General features: G+C 32.9%; 1 protein-coding gene across 1 annotated transcript in view; it reads left to right on the top strand.

Annotated features, from left to right (window-relative positions):
* Nucleotides 1–19752, top strand: part of Vegfc (vascular endothelial growth factor C) — a 112199-nt gene extending 92447 nt beyond the window's left edge. The window contains exons 5-7 of the mRNA XM_020153148.2: nucleotides 13072–13178; nucleotides 13458–13791; nucleotides 16464–19752. Of these exons, the coding sequence (XP_020008737.1) occupies nucleotides 13072–13178; nucleotides 13458–13791; nucleotides 16464–16578 (556 nt within the window). The 3' untranslated portion in view covers nucleotides 16579–19752. The remainder of the gene's footprint in view (nucleotides 1–13071; nucleotides 13179–13457; nucleotides 13792–16463) is intronic.
* Nucleotides 19753–20590: the final 838 nt, after the last annotated feature.

Consider the following 20590-nt stretch of genomic DNA (forward strand, 5'->3'; position numbering starts at 1 on the left):
CAATAAAACACAATAGAAATGAAGCATTAAGAAATAAGGTTTTCTTTGGGTTTTGCAATGCTGAAATCCATTATAGTATCAGGATTTCTATTTCCTCTGTGCCCAATTATTACCCTTTTGGGGATGATATTACTCCTATTATGAGTGCATGCTTATTACTTAGGATGTACTCCTGTATTATTTCCAATCTGTTTCTTTTTGAAAATATTGGCTTTATCTGATTTTTAATTGTATACCACAATTTAATTTTTAAAAGCTACCATAATGATTTTATATATGTGCATATATATATATATGATGACTATATAATGGGTATGTTATAAAATCCTAATCTTGATTAAGAGGTACAACTACCACACTGGAAAACAACTATTGGAGAGGATTGGTATGACTAGAAAGAACTATCATAGAATTACTGATGGAAATGTAGCATGGTTCAACCATTTTGCAAAGCAGTTTAACAAATGCTTATGAAATTAATATATACACTTACTGTATCATCCATAAAACCCAGCCTAAGTATTACTTAAATCTATAAAAACATACCTTCATACAATCACTCCTACACAAATATTCACTAGACAATAACTGAAAACAAACAGAATGTCCATCAATGATGAATGGATAAACAAATGGTAGTATGTCTATACTTTTATATTACTTTGTATTATGTCCAACTTTTTATATTACTGAGCAATATAAAAATAATGAATTGTTAATACACAACAAGAGGATGACTAGGTCTCAAAAGCATTAAGCTGAGTGAAATAAGGAAGATTAAAAAGAGTAGATGCTGTACTATTTGCAAGATAGACCAAAAACACTAGAAAAGACAAATATAATCTATGCTGAGAGAAAGCAATTCAGTAGGAGCATAAAGATGCAGATAGGAGGTACTGACAGGAAGGGACATAAGAACATTTTGGGTGATTAATGAAAAAATTCTAAATTTTCATTGTGATGGTGGTTATGTGGGTGTATAAATTTATGAGAAGATAATTTAATATTGAAGCATTTTATTACATGGGAATGATTTCCCAATAAAATTGATTTTAAAAGTCAAGAGATAAATTCCCTTTTTTATTAACTGTAATTTAGAAATTAATTTAAGCTTAGAGTTATGGATTTTATAAAATCATTATGTCAAAAATATTTATGACTTTAAATGAAATCTTTAAGAGTCTTTGACTCCTGGGGCAGAAGCATTTTCAGAACATTTTTCTATAGAGATTGAAATCCCATTTAGGTGTGTCAGCCCTAGTTCTGCTCTGTCCTTCCTCTCTATCAGTCGTTGTCAGAAGGAAAACAAGATGTGCCTTTTCTAATGTGTGGCATCTTATTTACATTATTGTGAAAATTAAATAATTAGCAGATCATTAGTTTTGCATTATTTATAAAGTAAAATTCAGTAAGTAAAGGAATAATTCATAAAATATTTTCCCGAAGAAGAATGTCATATATTATATTTTAGTGACTATTACTTTTGTTTTATTTTGCTAAATATTACCAAGCACCAAGCGTCTGCCCACACATTGTCTGGGGTTCTTACAAGTCCTGTTGGGGTCTTTATCTATGCTATACATCACAGAGCATGTTTTAAGAGTATGGGCACTGTAGCTACTTCCTGTTTTGAAACTCACTCTCAGATTACTAGCTCTATATCCTTCAGTAAGTCTGTAAACTTTCTGGTAATGAATTTTCTTCATATATAAATTGTATTTAAGTAAACTCACATAATATAGAGTCATATGATTTAATCCTCACAATTTATTCAGTAACATTATATTATAATAGATAATATTAATCTAGTATTATATAACAGTATAACACATTAATAATAATGCCTATCTCTAGATGTTTATAATCATGGTGTTTATAATCACTAATCCATGCTAAATGTTGACCTGGTGCCTGATATTTTAAAACTGAGAAGTCTGAGTCTTAGACTGGATAATGAACCTGTACAATGCTAACCAGCTAAAGGAATACCAGAAAAAGATAAATCAAATCATTCTTCCTCCAAAACCTATGCTAACCCCTTCCCAAAATCTTACAGTATTTTTGGTATTGTCAGTAAAACTTTCAGATCTCAATTTCAGCAGCACAAAAAAATGTATAACAAATTCCACAGGTAGTGATAGTTATTTCTGACAGAACAGTTATATATCAATATTCATTTGGGAGTTCTCAAAGGTTATTTTTTTCTTTTCATTTATATCTTCATATTTTTCTTTGAATTAAACTGCATATATTTCTAGGACTCCTTTTGCACAGATTCTCTTTTTTATAGAGGAAGTCATTTGTGATTAAGCAGTGATATTCTAGATTTTTCTACTTGCTAACAGATATTTATGTTGTCTTCTATTTGCACAATACTGCACTAAGAAACCTGGAGTATTTAAAATGAGCAATGTAATTACTCAACTAAAGTAACTCAGGTAAAAACACAAATGTTTCTAATTTTATAAGTATATAAAACATCATTCAGCATTCGATGATGTTTGTGAACCTACCAGGGACCATCGTATGCTAAGCTATAGAGTTGGAAGACTAGAAAGCAAAAGTTGTTACTGTAGAAGAAATTCCATGTGAACATGTAACTGAGATGAGTGGAGTGGAGTAAATAAATTTGCCCAATATCGCACCACCAAAAAAGTGGCAATGCAGAGGTTCAAAGTAAATTTGTTTACATATAATCCACTCCTTTTGGAGGTAGAATCATTATTGCACATTTCCTTAAATAAAAAAATGCAGAGAAGTGCCAAAAACAAAGCAAAAATCTTGTATTTCTCTACTCCAATTTGAAATTTAACAAGTATTTTTGCATCTTTACTTGAGATACAACCCATAGTCCCAGGCTCAAGTCTTTATCCTTTATTTACAAATGCAGCCACTACTGTGGAATTCATTTATGGAATACGGATGCATTAGCTTACCATGAGGGACAATATAGTATTGATTTAAAATTTTATGTTAAAATACTGACTTTTCTCTTTTTTTTGACATTATGTTTTAGAGATATAATCATATTTGTATCTGTAAACTATGTTTAATTAACAGCAATTAATATTCTATTAGTAAATAAATATCTTTTCATGTTTTTTGCTATAACAACAAGCTATAGGGAAGTCAATTACGACAAGAAAGAGAAGAGTACAGTCAAAGGAGAAAGAGAAAGAGAGAGAGAGAGGTATCACATGAGCACAAGCATCTTGAAATTAATAGTGGTAAATTTATTAGTTGGCTAGATTGGTTAGCATAGACAAATGTCCCTAAAGATGTGAGAAAGTAAAACAATTCTGAGGAAAAAAATACATCAGAAAAATTTAAGTGGGGTTTAATATGTAAAATTAATAGGATATTAAATAAAAAGATGTAAGATTATGTTTCTGAAATGCTGGGCACCAACCTAGGAGTTTCTTTCTTTTTTTTTTGTAGCGGTATTGAGGTAGTATAAGAAGTTTTGTGGGTAGAAGGGTGACAAGACAAGGGTCACCATAACCAAGCTGTCTTGAATTGCTTTTAATGCATGATAAAAACAGAAGATATGACCAGATGATGGTGACTCGCACCTGTAACACTAGCTACTTGGAAGGCTGAGATCAGTTGGATGGCTGTTCAAAGCCAGAGGGCAAAAAGTTACTGAGACTCCATCTCAATCAATAGCTAGTCATGGTGGTGCACGCCTATCATCCCAAGCTACATCTGAGGCTGAGGTCAGGAGGATTGCAATTCCAAAAGCATGGGGAAAAAAGTTTGTAAGACCCCATCTCAATGGATAAAAAGCTGGGCCTGGTGGTACATTGCTGTCATCCCAGCAACTGATTGCAGAAAGCATAAAATAGGAAGATAACAATTTAGGCTGGTCTGGGCAGCAAATGAGACCTTATGTCCAAAACAGCCAGAGCTAAAAGGGCTGAATGTATGGCTCAAGTGGGCGAACCCCTGCCTAACAAGCATGAAGACCTGAGTTCAAACTCCAGTCCTTCCAAAAAAGGAACAAAAAAGGAATGATATGTATCATTTCAACCTGAAAAAGAGGCCATGTCAATCTTTGGGGGAGAAAGATGAGAAAAATAAATAAATCTTGACCTAAGGTTGATTTGTGTTTATTTGTTTACTATTTTCATTTTTTATAAAATGTTGACATTGTTTACTACAATACTAAAAAAAAGATGCCTGCTTGTAAGAAGTTATGCTTACTGAGGTGTAAGGAAAATTCTATTCTTGTGAGAACTGATCTCTCTTTCCAGGTCAGTGGATTCACGGCCCTGGAATCCTTTGATTTGGAACTTGTGCTCAATGTCTTTGGACTGGTAATCTGTAACAAGTCCTCAGTCCAAAAGGCTGAATATCCATAAGTTTTTCTTCTTTCCCATTTCAATTTCCTATTCTTTTCCTTTTTAATTTGAAGATCATATATTGTTGCTTTTTTAAAAAATAACAATAAACAGAATAGTATGATGAAATAATTTATTAACCTATATTAAAATAAATGTAGAAATAGCATAACTGTCAATTAAATCAAGACCTAGTCTTACATCAGTTAATGAGAAATACTTTTTTTCTAGCATTTTGAAATAAGCATTTATACTGCTCTGAAAATATCTTCTTTGCAAGTGTGGAATTCTTATGTCCATGTGCAGCTATTTTTGAAGTCTTAATTCATGTATCTATTCATCTTTTCTACAAAGCCCATTACATAAATATTGTCTGACACCTTCAAACATCCACCTGTTGATACGAATTGATTTACCAGTGAAACTCAGGCAAGAAATTTCAGACCCTGAAGCATTACTTTTTTCTAATGAGAAACTATGCTATATCATGCACTTACCTTTGGAATGTCTGGTTTCTACCTTCTAAAAGATGATCACTGAAAGCATAGCCTTTCTATTGCTTGCTGATTTACTGAGAGAAAGAATGGCAAAGTGCATATGGCTGAGGAAATTCCACTAACACACCTCTGCACTGATACTATGTCTGCGTTATTTCCCAGAGGTAGGGACTATTAGATCAAAGATCCATGTATAACTTAATGCTATGTCCAAGCAAAAATGTTAACAAATATTTTTAATTAATATCATCTTATTAGGCCACTTCCACCCATCATTTTCTAAAAACTCTCAACAGACTTTGTTTTTGAGCAGTTTTGGGTTTACAGAAAAAAACGACCAGAAAATGCAGAATGTTCTCATTAGAACCACTTATACTGCCCCCTACCTCCTTCTTCTCTTACATTAGTGTGGTACATTTCTTCATTGATGAGCCAATATTGGTATAATTAACTAAAAACCCATAGTTTTGTTAGGATTCCCTTCTTCATTGTATTTTCCATAGATTTTTCAAATGTATAATCATATGTATCCATTTTACTGTATCATAAAGCATCATTTTATTGTTCTAAAACTCCTATTCATTTCTCCTCTCATACAAATGATTCCAACCAGTTATTTTGATGTCAAGCCAACACTATAATGCCCTCAAACATTGTTTTGATTTGGTTTTGGTTTTGGTTTTCTGTTAATGTAGTGTAGCTATCACAAGGTAAGGAAAACAGTGGCTTTTGTTGAAGGACATTTTTACTGAATTTCTAGAAATTGTATCAAATCTTTGGCCTAATTCTGTTACCTTAAATTAAATGTAAAAATAAAATGTCAGGCTACAAATATAGTGATTACTAGATTTCCATTCTTTCAGCCTACTAACATTTCTCTCAACCTTGTACATCCAAGGGAAAAAAAAAAAAACAGAAAAACACAGCCTTCGGTACTTGCCCTTCACTCCTGGTTTTCCCATACTCCTACTCTGGTGGCAATCCAGTTCAAAAATCAAGAAGTCCTCTACTTAGTTTCTCAGTTGGTGACAACTTGACATGACTCGTTTTATCTGTCTCAGATGACAGATGAACTTCTGTAAATGCCAGGTTATTGCTTTTTAAACAGTCATTTAGAATCATACAAAAAGGGAAAGATTAAGCATGTCAATCAACTTTTAAAAACTAATGCAGCTATTTTATTAGCCTTTCAAATATTAAGCTAGGAAAAATAGTTAAAAAACTATTTTTTAAAATTAATCCTACCTACTCTTTCTTCTTTGTACATCCTAACATATCCCAACTCTGTCCACCATTCTTCCTGTCAGCAGACTAATGGAACATAAATAAATGGCAGCACAAACAGACACAAACACGAATTCATGTGAAATCAATGAAACCCAACAAAAAGGAAAGAATGTACATTTTATTAGGAATTTTTATATTAAAACGTGCCTTTTTTAACAATTTACATGGAACATTAATATGAATTATTTCTGATTTGTTTGCATAGAATTAAAATAGTTACTTAATAACATTGACTGTCATGGCCACTTTGGCTGTGTGTGTGTGTATGTCTGTGTGCGTGTATATCTGTGTGTGTGTCTGCGTGTGTGTGTGTGTGTCTGTGTATGTATGTCTGTGTGTGTGTGTGTCTATGTTTGTGTATCTGTCTGTGTCTGTGTGTGTGTGTGTATGTCTGTGTGTGTGTCTGTTTGTCTGTCTGTCTGTGTGTTGGGGATGAAACACAGGATCTGACTCATGTTAAATATACACTCTACCACTGAGCTATGCCCCCAATTTAAAGACTACTTTTACTTTCCATTCATTGTTAGCCATTATTACAAAAATATAGGTAAATCAATGTCTGAGTCAACAGTAAATTGTATTCAAGGACCATGCATAATGAACTTAAGATGAACAAGAAAGTTCAAGGATATTTGGAAGAAAATGTTGAAGCACTTTACCCAGGGTTCTGTGACTCTGACAATTAAAGAATATTGCTAGTATTCAGACACAGCCATATTGAGCAAGAAGGATCTGGATCTATATTCTTCTATGATATAATTACAGGTTTGAAATCCAGATAAGATCCACATTTGGTATTTAGGAAATCAAAACCATTTTGGTACTTGTCAGAGTTGTTATATAGCCAGTGTTCCCCTTATTTGTTTTCTTCATGGTTACAGAACGTCTTACTGGATAGCCCATTGAGCATTCCCATATGGAAATGCTCTGAAGGAAGCTGTGAAAGCTCATGGTTTGAAACTTTCAAACATGAGTTTCACAAATGTTAATAGCTCATATCTGCAACTTCACACAACTTAGGTTAGGGTAGCTTCTGGAGGAACTTAACTATAGATTACAGATGACACCTAGCCAGTAAAATTTTAGTTTGTTGGGTTGTTGTGAAACTACCTTATTAAAACAGCTGCCCATGACAGTAGCTGATTAATGTCAGAGTTCATATCCATAGAAATAATTTGCTTTTTGAACAGTCATTAAGTGCTAATAGTTTGAATTTGTACAAATTATGTTATCATTCATTTGGAATGATCTATGAAATATGCTAAAGAGAGATTTAGTAAAGTAGATAAATATGTAGTTTAGCATAAATCAAGTTGCAGTTAAACTTTTTTCAATAAGACATTACTAAGATTCTGCCATTTATAATATACATTAACCTTTGAAATAATCAGACACAGAGAGACAAATATTACATGATCTCACTTTTATGTGAAATCTAAAATCACAGAAGTTATATAAACAGAGAAGTAAAAAGTGATTTCTAGAGTTTGGGATAGGTGTGAGGAAATGAGATGTTCATCACAGGGTACAAACTTTTATTTTTGTGATGAATAAATTCTGAAGACCTCCAGTCACTGCAGGTGCAAAGTATAGGTAATAATAATGCATTGCTGCTAAAATTTGCTAAAGGAGTAGATACTGAGTTCATCACCGAAAATGGTAACTATGTGAGGTGATGAGTATGTTAATTGGTTTGGATGTATCAGCCATTTCACATATCAAAGCAACACTTTGTATGCCTTAAGGATATGCAATTTTATTTGTCAATTATGCTTCAATAAATCTGGAAATATATCACCGTAATTAATTTATACAAAGGAAATGTATTACAAAGATTGTAGTTACTTGAAAAAGAGTAACATTTCAGCTCATTTCTACCTTATGCCAAACAAAATGTGGTAGTATGTTTTAGTTCTTCATATGTGGATTTGGGGAGTCAAGGAATCTCCAAGTATATAAAATCACAGTGCCAAAAAATAGAGAAGATGAAAGTCTTAAGAATAGCATGCACAAAATAGCCTGCTACAATGTTCAAAGTATAAAGTGGTAACTATTACCTAACATTTAGAATATGATCTAACAAAACATATTTGGTGCACATTTATCTTTTTTAAATTTCAAAGGAGAGACAAATAGCAAAATAAGACTGACTTTATCGTTAAAGGTCTTGTTCTCTACATTGAGAAACACGTATATCCTTATATTCTTGTCCTTTGATTTTAATTAGCAAAAAACAGTAGCTACCAATCCAAAGTTGAATGAAGTTTTGAAAAAAATGAATGAAATAAGTCTTATAAAAGTAACTTTATTATTCATAAAAATTACAAGTTGTGTGGGGAGAGAATCATGCTTACATGATTCTCAACATAGATCTACTCTACCAACAACTGTGCAACCCTCTGCTTTGTAGACAAAATGTGTCTTGAGGCAATATGCTTTATAAACACAGGATCTGAAACTTTGTAAAAATTTTTATATGTATACATACATTAACAACATCTCTTGGATAAAAATTTCAACTCTGAAAATACTTTAGAGATTAAAGTAATAAGCACCATGTGCGAACTGTTAGCCACCATCATGTTTCTTTTCATTCTAAAATAACAATATTTTAGAAATTTTGTCCACCCCTCCCCCCCCCACACATGTATTTCTGTTTTGGACATGAGAAGTTTTAAATGCTAAGAAACTTTGAGCATTCTATCCAAATATGTGTTTCTTTAATTCAATAGTATCTAGCAGGATTCTAAATTTTAACTTTAAAATGTGTTAATACTGATGAGTAGTAGTTCTAGAATCAAGTAGTTGAAAAATGAAGCAGGAGCGTAGAGAATTTGAGGACAGCCTGGGGAAAGCTAAGGATACACTATCTCAAAAATAAAATATAAACAAAAGGGCTGGCATGTGGCTCAAGTGGTAAAGTATCAGCCTGACATGTCCAAGGCCTTGGGTTCAATTCCCAGTATGTGCCAAAAGCCTTTCAGATACAATATTAGTTTAAAGTGTTTTTGAGTTCTCTATTATATTCAACATGAACATGCAGAGCAAAAGAGCTAGTGAAATCAGATTATGTGAAATCATTATTTAATCCTGTAATGCTAGACATCTTGCAGTTTTGTATTACAGTTTCAGAAATATGCTCCTACATTTGTTTCTGCAATAAAGTTCATAATTTGGAATTTATATTTTGAAGATTATGAAACATTAAAGAGAAAACTATAATTTTCCTGACTATATGAGAGTTAGAAAATTATTTTGTTTTCATTCTTATTTAGGACAATTTTTATACTTATTTAAACTGAAACACAGACATAAAAAGAGATACTGCTGAAGTAGAATATTTAACCATTCCCCAATATAATGGAAGCCAGCAAGTAAGGTGGTTCTTGTCACTCTACCATTTAAATATCTTAGATCTGTGTTTTGTCAAATGTGTAGATTGCAACTAAAAACAAATATATTTCACATCACAACCAAACATACACACACACACACACACACACACATATAGCACACATGTGGAAGAGGGGATTGGATGTGTCAGGATTTGCATATGCATATTTATGTGTATACAATTTAAGCAAAATCACAAAGACTAATCGTGACCACATATACTGTAATAGTTTGTATTTTATTTATGTGCCATTCTATTATATTAGAAAATGTGTTTTCTTCCTTATGTAATTTATTTCATGATGCACTAATGGGCTGAAACCAATGGTTAGAAAGGCAATGGCTAAGGCATGATAGCATGAATTCCATACTGGCAGAATAAAACTTTTCTTTCTCCTGCTACCACCACTGTGCCCATGTAAAGTCAATGTGGTAGTGTGTCAAATAAACCATGCATAGTTAAACACAAAGACCTCATGGGCAAAGGGTTTTATCATTATTTACAGAAGAATGACAGGAGTTTCATGCAGCCAGGATTAACTGAGATACTATTAAATAATTAAACATAAGTTGCATCAAGTTTGATAGGAAGATGCTGAAATTTGGATATTATATAGATACAAAACCTTTGATACTGGTTTTGAAAGTTGATAAACACTGTCTAAATATATCAGTAACAATAGATGCTCATTAATAATGAAAATAATGATAAAATCCTGTAATGAATGCTTTCCTTTAAAGTTAGAAAGCTGTAACATGCTCTAAGAATTTTAAACAACATATATAGATTTTAAATAACATATATAGATTGTATCTTCTGTGTAACAAAATAACAAAAGTTATATACACACATGTATATCTGCATTTTCTGCATAAATACTGAAGATGTAAACCAAAAAACAGAAAGCTAACAGCTTGCTGAGGTTATGAACCAGAATGACCTCTGATTGTATATTTTCTCATAGCCTTAACTCTAGTAATTATATAAATATTTCTAAGTTTCAAAATTAAAATTAAAAACAAAAAGGCATATAGTATATACAGGTTAAGTCAAATAAATATTTCCATGAAGATTGTTAGAAGCTAAGATTTTAATGGAATTGTTAATGTAAAGTCAAACATTTACAGTTAAAATGCCAGTAATGTTGTTGGGTTTGAAAATAACAAACTGAGCTCTTTTGCTCCTAAAAATATATGCAGAGTTATTGCACTTGAAATCAATAATCTGCCCCAAAAACATATTTATTATTTCCAATGGGAAAAAAATGTGATTCATTGTAGATAAGCCCCAAACACAGCTGATTACCTGCAAAATAACAAGCAATAAGCCTGCACAAAAGTAACAAACTATTTTTTGGATTGTTTCTACTTTTTGAACTTATTGTTATTATTCTTGTACTGGGGATACATTGTGACATGTATAAAAGTTCTCGCAATATATCATAGTATTTTGATAGGATCTAAAAATGCTTAAATATTGTTACCTGGTCATCCAGCAAATTATTATTGTTAGAAAACACAGTTGCTTCATATGCATTTACATGGATTGTTTGTATGGTATATGAAAAGCTGTAGTTTATGACATGACCTAGCAAATAATGTACAGCAACAAAAAAGTCAAAATTAAAGTAAATTCAGGAAAATACCCCATGATAGACGTTTTCATCAAGCTAGAGGACACATGACCCTTAAAGTAGGTCAAGAGGGTAAAGGGCTTAAAGCAGTCACTGCCATTTGCTTAAGGCACTTATAAATAAAAGAAATTAAAAAAGGTGACTGCATGAGTAAAAGACAGGGGCCAGGTTCAGGCAAACTGCCTCATTGAAAGGAATGGTCAGAGATGCTCTGTGTCTTGGAGCTGCTGTGGAGCCCTCTGAGTAGGAGAAACTTGACGAATCCTCAGAGATGGTATTCAAACTGAAGGTAGACAGAGCTGCAAAATGAAGATTTACAAGCTGGACATGGTGGTGCATATCTGTAATTCCAGCACTTAAGAGTTTAGGTTAACCTGGGCTACATAGCAAGATCCAGTCTCCAAAAACAACAAAAAAAGAGGCCCATTTGCTTTTTATTTTGTCAAAACTCCTTCATATGGTGCTATAAATGACCTCAGGCTACTTTTAAAGACAAGCTTATCATTACATTGAGTACAATTCTTTGGGACTTTTCTTAGAACATCCAAAGCACGTGACCTGCTGTTTATACTCAGTGCATTTTTTAAGATATCTACATATGATTCTTATGTTCTACTAATTTCTAATATAACTCAACCTTCTTCAACCATGAAATGTTGTTAGTGATACTGTATTAAGATGAAAGATGTGAGAAGTGTAAATTAAGTGTTTCCATTTGACATCTACACCAACATCTGTTGACAAATCAAGTAATGAGAGTTTATATATGCTCTGTAAGTTAGGATATTAAAAGCCCAGACTCTTTCTATTGGGTAGACATTAGCTAATGAAGCAGTCAGGAATGTGCTGGCATTTTCTAGCTTGAAAAGGTCTGGAATTAACATAACGTCATGATGCTGGACTCACTTGGCTCCAAATGATAGCCTTTAAGTGTAGTTTTCCAAAAAATAAGAATAAGACTCCTCGAAGATATGTTGGTTCCGGGGATGGGGGAGATAATGAACAGGTGAGCTGGTGATGTCTGTTCATCCCAGAGGGCAGAAAAGCTGTTAAACTAGAGTACTCCTGTCAGTCCAACATGAAGGATTCCGTGTTAGTCAACAGTGGAACAATTGGAGCATCAATAGAGTAATTCCTGTGCCTGAGTGCAGCCCATATATTCTTAATTTTTAATGAAACCAGTAAGGGAAGATGGAAGGAAAGAAGGAAGGGATAAAGAGAGGGAGGGAAGAAGGAGGGAAAGTAAGAAAAAATGGGGGGGGAGATGAAAGAGATGGTCAGAACAACAAAGCATAACGTGCTCTTCAGTAGCTATTTGGTAGAATGCAAAGTAGAAACTTGACATTAAAAGAGGGTTTACAAGTATAGGAATCTATGCTTCAGAAATAAGTTGTAAACATATATATGATTGTTAACCATATCTGCAAAATTATTTAAGAAAGCCAAAATTGAAAGCACTTTAGTTTCATAAGTGATTAACAAAATAAATGCTACATTCTTTTTTATTCTGAAATATTTTGTAGCCGTTAAAAATAATGGAGAAGAACTTTGTGAAATAACATTTAAATATGTCCAAAATATGCTACTTTGTGGAAAAAAGAAATTTCAGAGCAGTATAAGAGGCTTTACACATTTTTTCACAAGGTAAAACCCTGTGGTTATACAAATAAATGTATTTAAAAGATAATAGAGTCAGATAAGACTATGCCACTAACACGGGTAACTCAGGTATTAGAATTTGACAGCAGGTGGGAATGGGTGTTTCTTGAGAGTGGACATTAATGTTTCATCAATCCATTCTTATATATTTTAAAGTTTTTTTATAAGCAAATATTGTTTTGCGATACAAACATGAGAAAGAAATTATCCTTCCTATGTACAAGTTACACTATTGCTCAGCCTTACTTGTCTGCTCCAAAGGTGTCAGGCAGCCAACAAGACTTGCCCCACAAATTACATATGGAATAATCACATCTGCAGATGCCTGGCTCAGCAGGATTTTCTTTTTTCCTCAAGTGCTGGAGATGGTAAGTAGAATAATATTTTGGTCTATAGCTGGGCTATATTTTAATTAGTACATATTTTAATATTATACCCTCATATATAATATTCTGATCATCCTTCTTTGAGATGATGTCATATTGATATCATTTTTAGCTTCCTTCTAAAGGAACATGCCCATGTTAATACACATTCCTTTAATGAAAAACATAAAAAGGGGATCCTCTAACGTGCACTTAATAATTTCACACCACACCCACAACCAAGTAAGATATAACGAAGATGTCCTGTCTGTGTTTGTCTAGACTCAACAAATGGATTTCATGACATCTGTGGACCCAACAAAGAGTTGGATGAAGAGACCTGTCAGTGTGTCTGCAAAGGGGGGGTTCAGCCTTCCAGCTGTGGACCCCACAAAGAACTAGACAGAAACTCATGCCAGTGTGTCTGTAAAAACAAACTTTTCCCCCACTCATGCGGGCCCAACAGAGAATTTGATGAAAACACATGCCAGTGTGTATGCAAAAGAACCTGCCCAAGAAATCAACCCTTAAATCCTGGAAAATGTGCCTGTGAATGTACAGAAAATCCACAGAAATGCTTCTTAAAAGGAAAGAAGTTCCAGCATCAAACGTGCAGGTAAGAAATCTTCATGAATAACATCAATTTCTCTTCCTGAATACAAAATGATCTCAACAAAAAGCAGTTTCCTAGGCAGGCGCTCTTACCACTTGAGCCACTCCACCAGCAAGAGCAAACTAACAGATGCTTGTTAGAATAAGGCCAATAAAATCCGGGAGACAAATTATGATATCTTTAAACTAATGCTAAACTTTCATTGAAATCACTTGGGCTCCCAAAAAAGCAAGACAGTGTTGGGGACCAAAACCAGATCCAAGCTCAGAATACACTCTAAATCCTTTCTTCATAGACTAAGGTAGTGGTGTTAAAAATGAGTTATAAGACTTGTGTATTATATTGTATACTTATATATATATTTCAGAATATACCCAGGCAGTCTACACTTGCATCCACCAAAAATTTTGATACCCTTAGATGTAATTTAGGACAAATCATTCCAAGTGCAAACATTTTTAATGGAAACATTGCAAATAAAATATGAAATGATACCATTCACTGCAGGATTTTTATCTAGAAATTAAAATTTTTATACTATTTGATAAACTTAGAGGCAAATTAATATGATGTTAAATGTTACTCAAGACTCCTTTCCTAAGCCTTGGTTTTGTTTCACTTTTCAAGAACTAAATAAGGTCATTAGGCTCAATGACTTTCACTTTAATGTTTGAATTTATTCTTCTTTAATCTTAGAAAATAGGATGAACTGTAATGTAAACCATTTTCTCCCATATTGTTTTCAACATTGCACCAGCAGTTAGACCTTCTCACATGAGTAACTTAGTAACTCCAGCACTATATTCCTTTGCCCTGATTGCTTTCTATTTTATCAGCATTTTTCCAAGCTGCTTAAACACTATGAAGTGTTGGGTTTCCCCTCTTCAATCTCCCATTTACTCAAGCATCCATGTTAAAGCTCCATTTAAACTATTTTTAGCTTCTTAGCTGCCAGATCCAATGGATAATTTTGTATTTATATAGTATGTCCTTTCTGTTGCCTTTTTCTTTTATCACATCTCTTCTTTGTCTCATATAAGGTTGTACTTTCCTGGTTGTCTACTAAATTTTCAGAGCATTTGTTTTAATCACTTTCACTGGATTTTCTTCCTCCATCACTCTTTATGGGTAGATAATGCCTCTTCAACAGATAAAACTCTTATCTCTCTAAGTGTATATATGCTTTAATATTCTCATTAACATTCACCTTACTTTTTTTCTCAGTAAGTGGAATCTGTCTTTTGATTCTCAGGAGTTTTGTGCTTTTGTTTTAATTTGCATTTCTGAAGATCTGTCATATTAGCTACTGTATAAAGAGACTTCATTGAGTCTAGATACCTCATCAATTATATGTTTTGATTGATTATATTTTTGATTAAATATTTGATTTGATTCTTATTGTTGCAGAGGATCTTACAGGAATCTTTATATTTCTTCTTTAAAATATTTTGAGCAATATACTGTATTCTAATTTTACTTGCATATTCCTACCCCAGTTATCAAAAGGATATTTCAAAAATGCATTAATACATCCAGAAAGATATGTATGTTGAGCAGGTGCTAAACTACTGAGCTGCAATCCTAGCTCCTGAGTTGCGCCCTTAGCTGCAAGACTTTCGATTTGCTGCAATTCTTTGTATGCTCTTTTTTCTAAGAGTATAATTCCAGGTCTTCTCATATTAAATGGAGCAAAAGAGAAAACATTATAAATTTAATTATATGCATATGATATAATATGTGAATAGTAGAGTATATATTTTTTAGTCTATTGCCTTAATTGGCAACTTTCATTGACCATTAAGAATTGTGTCCCTTTTTAGTAGTGGAACAACATTCATGATATCATTGTGAATTTATATTTAAGAAAATGTTTAGATTTTTTTATAGTGCACTTTTGATTTTCACCTCAAGCTGTCTTGCATTTTTTCCCTCCATACTCATTCCACATGTTAGGCATACTCATTCTCCAAACAGTTCTTCAAAGATACCGCCAATTATTCACTGGAGAAACAGAACTACCAACACATTGAAAGTTTAGTAATTTGTCCCTTTCCTGCCACTGGAAATTGGAAGTCTAGTGTGGAAGGGGAGGGACCCCCAATGATGAGTGCTGTATTTCTACCTCCTTTGCCTCAGACTGATCTGTTTCACACAGAGCTCAGGTGGAGAAAGGAGAGTTAGTCATCATTACGCACGCAGCTGCCAAGCAGAAATACAAGAGTGAGGGTGGGGCTGCTCTGTAAGGGCCACACTCCTGCCAAGATGACTGGGTTTAATTGCTTAGAAGTCTGGGATCCATACAAGTCCCAGACTTCACAAATGCTGCCATGTTTATGTGATCACAGTAAATCAGCAGACCTTAAATATTCACTTCCAAAATTTCTGTTTTATTTTGCTTTCATCCACAAAACAGAAAACACTTCAAAAGAACTAAAGCTTGTAAAATACCACCATTTCATTTGTTATATCAGCAAGCAAGACATATTTTTAAAGGCTTTTTTGTTTCTCTATAATTTTGTGAGTCTAAGTACAAACTTAATAAGCCTATGAACACATTTATGATAAAATTAATAATTTTTCTAGTTTAAATTTAGCAAAATATAAAAGAATATTAAGTAGCATAATGAAGCCATTGTCTCAGTCTTTAACACACATGTTCCTCTTTATTTTCTTAGTTGTTACAGACGACCATGTACAAATCGACTGAAGCATTGCGAGCCAGGATTTTCATTTAGTGAAGAAGTATGTCGCTGTGTCCCTTCATATTGGAAAAGACCACATATGAACTAATATTGTACTACTTTCCAGTTCATCATGTTCCTATCATGAAAACTGTTGCCACGTAGAACTGTCTATGAACAGAGAGACCCTATGGGGCCATGGTAACAAAGACCGAAGTCTGTGTTTCCTCCACCATAAGATAACTATAGAAATGAACTGGAACTCATCTGCAAATGGCCTATTTTAAAGACTGGTTTTCTGCCAATGACCAAGCAGCTGAGGCTTTTCCCTTGTGATTTTAAAAAAAGAAAAAATAATGACTATATAATTTATTTCCACTAAAAATATTGTTTCTGCATTCATTTTTATAGCAATAACAATTGGTAAATCTTACTGTGATCAATATTTTTATAACATGCAAAATATGTTTAAAATAAAATAAAATTGTATTATAAGCTGGTAAGTTCAATCCATTACCATCTTACATTATCAGCAAAAACTCATACCATGAAAACATTGATTTCCCCCTATTCGTTTTCTTTTTCTTTGACTAGATATTAAATATTGATCGCAATGAAAAAAGTAAGAGAAATTTTAGAAGGACACAGTGTGTCATTACATTCTATTTAAATTCATCTCAATATATTTAATGATTATAAACATTTTAGCATACAATACCTTTGAATTTATAACCAAATGAATCAGCATAGAACATTTTACGAGAGTCAACTTTGTATGTTATTTAGTGCCCTGAGAGCATTCAGACTCTTAACTTGATATAAAATTCTTCAGTATATATTAAAGTAGCTTTAAAATATTTTCTAAGAGAAATATTTTCCAAATATTTAACTTATTTTGACTAGCTAACATATTTTTGTAAGTTAAAGTACTCCTACCCAATACATTTAAATTAGAAATAACATTTAAGTTCTCATATAGGGTAAAATGGAAACATTTGATCCTCACAACTGAAGTGCATATTCCAGTTCTGAAGGGCATGAAACTCAAATGCTTTTCTCTGGGAACAAATATTTCACCTGCATAAATACAACAAAGCAAGTGGCTTGCTTGTTGTCACAGAATTAGTTATATACTTGTGTGACATAGCTACTATATATAAATAATCTTGAGAGAAGAAAATATTCTGTAAGAGTTATGTAAAGATAATTTTGTAGGAGGCCACAGATTAAATATATTCAAACCATTTTAATTGGTATAGATGAAAAATCAGTGCAATAAAAAGTATTAGTAACTATATGTTTTGCTATAAAATAAGTCATCTAATTTTTTCAAAATATAAAATTCGGAAGTTAAAGTCCTAAAAATATCCTGAGCAGTTTCAATATTGACTTTTAAAATGGGTTTTACAAACAACATTTATGGAATTTGAATTGTGTGATCTATACTACATGAACATCCAGTTTATAAAGTCAGACTTTTTCATGTTCTAGAAAGTAAAGAGAAAGCAGTCTTCCAAAATTTTCTTATCATAAAAGTCTTCTACTTTTTAAGAAAGATTAGTCAAAGCCTATAAGTAGACATGTACATTGTACATTCTGCCTACTAGATAAGGTTTCACTAGCATTCAAACTTGAGGTAAAAAAGGAAGAGAGGGAGAGGGGAGGAAGAAGTAAATGTGATAATAGCTAGGCTTCTTAAACTTTCTTCAAAAGAACAAATTTAGGGATAATTACAGAAGGAAAATTGGAATCAAAATAAATAACCTCTTTCCATCTGATGGAGAGTTATAGATCTAGTCTGGAAAAATGTCTATCCTCTTTGAAATTCAACGAAAATTCAGGTCAACCATTTTTTATCTCATTTTGAACCAAAACTGAAAGAAAATAAACATTATATAATCTGTTACTGTCAGCCTGGTAAATCATTTTTAGATTCAATATGTTTAAGCTATATTAATTCTTTCAGCTAATTTTGAAAAAAATCTTAAGTTTCAGTAAGCTTCCTGTGACCACATAAAGAATATTAGAGCCTGATTCAATGACATATTAGACTAAAACCAATCTCAACTCTGTTTTTCTCAAAATATGTTTGTAAACCAAGAACTAAGAGAGTGAGAAGGGTCAATGAACCAAAAATTAAACCAGAAGCATGCCAGAAAAATAACATTTAAATTTGTCCCTGGAGATGTAATAATTTTGGTTCCACTCAAGAGTAGCATGGACAATGGTAATATATCACCAGAGATATTTGCAGACAATTTTATGTGGACCATAAAAGTCCCACTTCAACACATTGTAATGAATATGATTTTGTATAACCAGTTACGATGTACTAGAGATAAAGTTAAACAGTTGTTTAGAGTATCAGCAAACATGATTCAGCAAAATGCTAAAAATTACACCAAGTATGTGCATAAAATCTGCAAAACAGTCCCAAGACACTAATGGTCGATCCAAAGGCTAAAGTTGAAAAAAAAATACTGGAAGCTTATAGCAGCAGTTAATATATCCAAAACTTGGAAAGTTTATAAACAGAATTTTATGTCCAGAAACCTAATAGTGTATATTCAGTTTGAAAGGCTGAAGGCAAAATTGTTTTGGTAAGCAGTTGTACAAGATTTAGTTTCCAGGTTTTTGGTTGTTTTTTGAAGGCAGTTTTAACATTGACTAACTGGTTAAGTGAAACTGATGATATTATTAGAGTTTTTTTCTTTTATTCATATGTGCATACAATGTTTGGGTGATTTCTCCCCCTTTCTCTTGCCCCGTCCCTTCTCCCACTCCCTCTCTCCCCCTACCTCCCTTACTACCAAGCAGAAACTATTTTGCCCTTATCTCTTTATTAGAATTTTTAAAGTAACCTTTGTCCTCCATATGCACACCACTTACAAGAGAATTGCAAGAAAAGTTTGAGTGGTGTAAATGTCAGACTGAATTCACTGAGAGGGCACTTTCAGGGAGAAGAGGGTCTTGAACTCACAAGCGTGCAGTCTAGACTATCTCTGGGGTTTATCTGTTCCTGAAGGAATTCACTTACTGAGGGATAAAGAAGAGGCAGAGATATCAGGTGAGATGATTCATATTGTAGCAATTGCTTTAACACAATGCCAAGTCTTATGAAACTCCTTATGCGCTTAATTTGCTGTGTTCCTCTGTTTAGGAACTGCAGAGTTCTCTTGTTCACACTTCTCTATATCACTATCCCATCTCCAAGGTCTGAGCTTTCATTAGGAGCTATTTCAAAGGATACTTTTCAAATTGTCTGATTTTTATATCGTAGATTAATTTCAGAAGGTGTTGAATAAATACATTACTTTATCCTAAAATTCAAATATTATACTCAAATAGCTATATAAGGAAGTGAGTGATACTTTAAAAAATAAAATACTTATAATTATAGGGTTATAAATTAAAAATTAATCATTTGTCCATATTTTTGAAGTTTTGCTATCTTGGATATTTTTTAAGTGGGGAGTAACTATTAACTTATGGAAATGTAATCCAAAATTTTATTCAACCTTTTCATGCCATAGCTAACAACTCATTGCTTAAAGAAGTATATACAATACAACTGTGCACTTGTTTGGAAATCATAAACTAAGTGTTTAATCTTGGCTTTCAGCTAACTGTGTCCCTGAGCAAATCACCAACCCCTCTGAGTCTCAGAGTGCTAATCTGTGAAGGGAAGGAGTTGGATTAAAATTGTATATAAAGTCCTGGTTCTAATACTGCCAAGTTTGTACTGAACTAACTACAGAGGGAAATCAAAAGCATAACATCCTTAATAACTGTGGTATCAGTTGAGATCAGGTGACCTTATTAAGAAGAGTTATTCACTACTTTTTAAAAGTGTTCCATGTAAGAAATTATAAACAAAAAAATCTCCTTTATGGTGTTATTTGAACTCTTTCTTAAAGCCTGCAAAAGTAGATAGCTCAAAGCATCATTCTTCCTGATTTGTTCTTATCAAAGGTTGCCGCATGACCTGGAACCATGGCTCAAGTGGTAGAGTTCCTGCCTAGCAAGCTGAAGGCCCTGAGTTCAAACTCCAGTCCTACAAAAAAAAGGTGGTAACACATGAAGGCTGAACTTTTTATATGTAAATATCTTTAAAAAAAAAA

This window comes from Castor canadensis, chromosome 14, assembly GCF_047511655.1.
Source record: "Castor canadensis chromosome 14, mCasCan1.hap1v2, whole genome shotgun sequence".
Taxonomy (NCBI): Eukaryota; Metazoa; Chordata; class Mammalia; order Rodentia; family Castoridae; genus Castor; species Castor canadensis.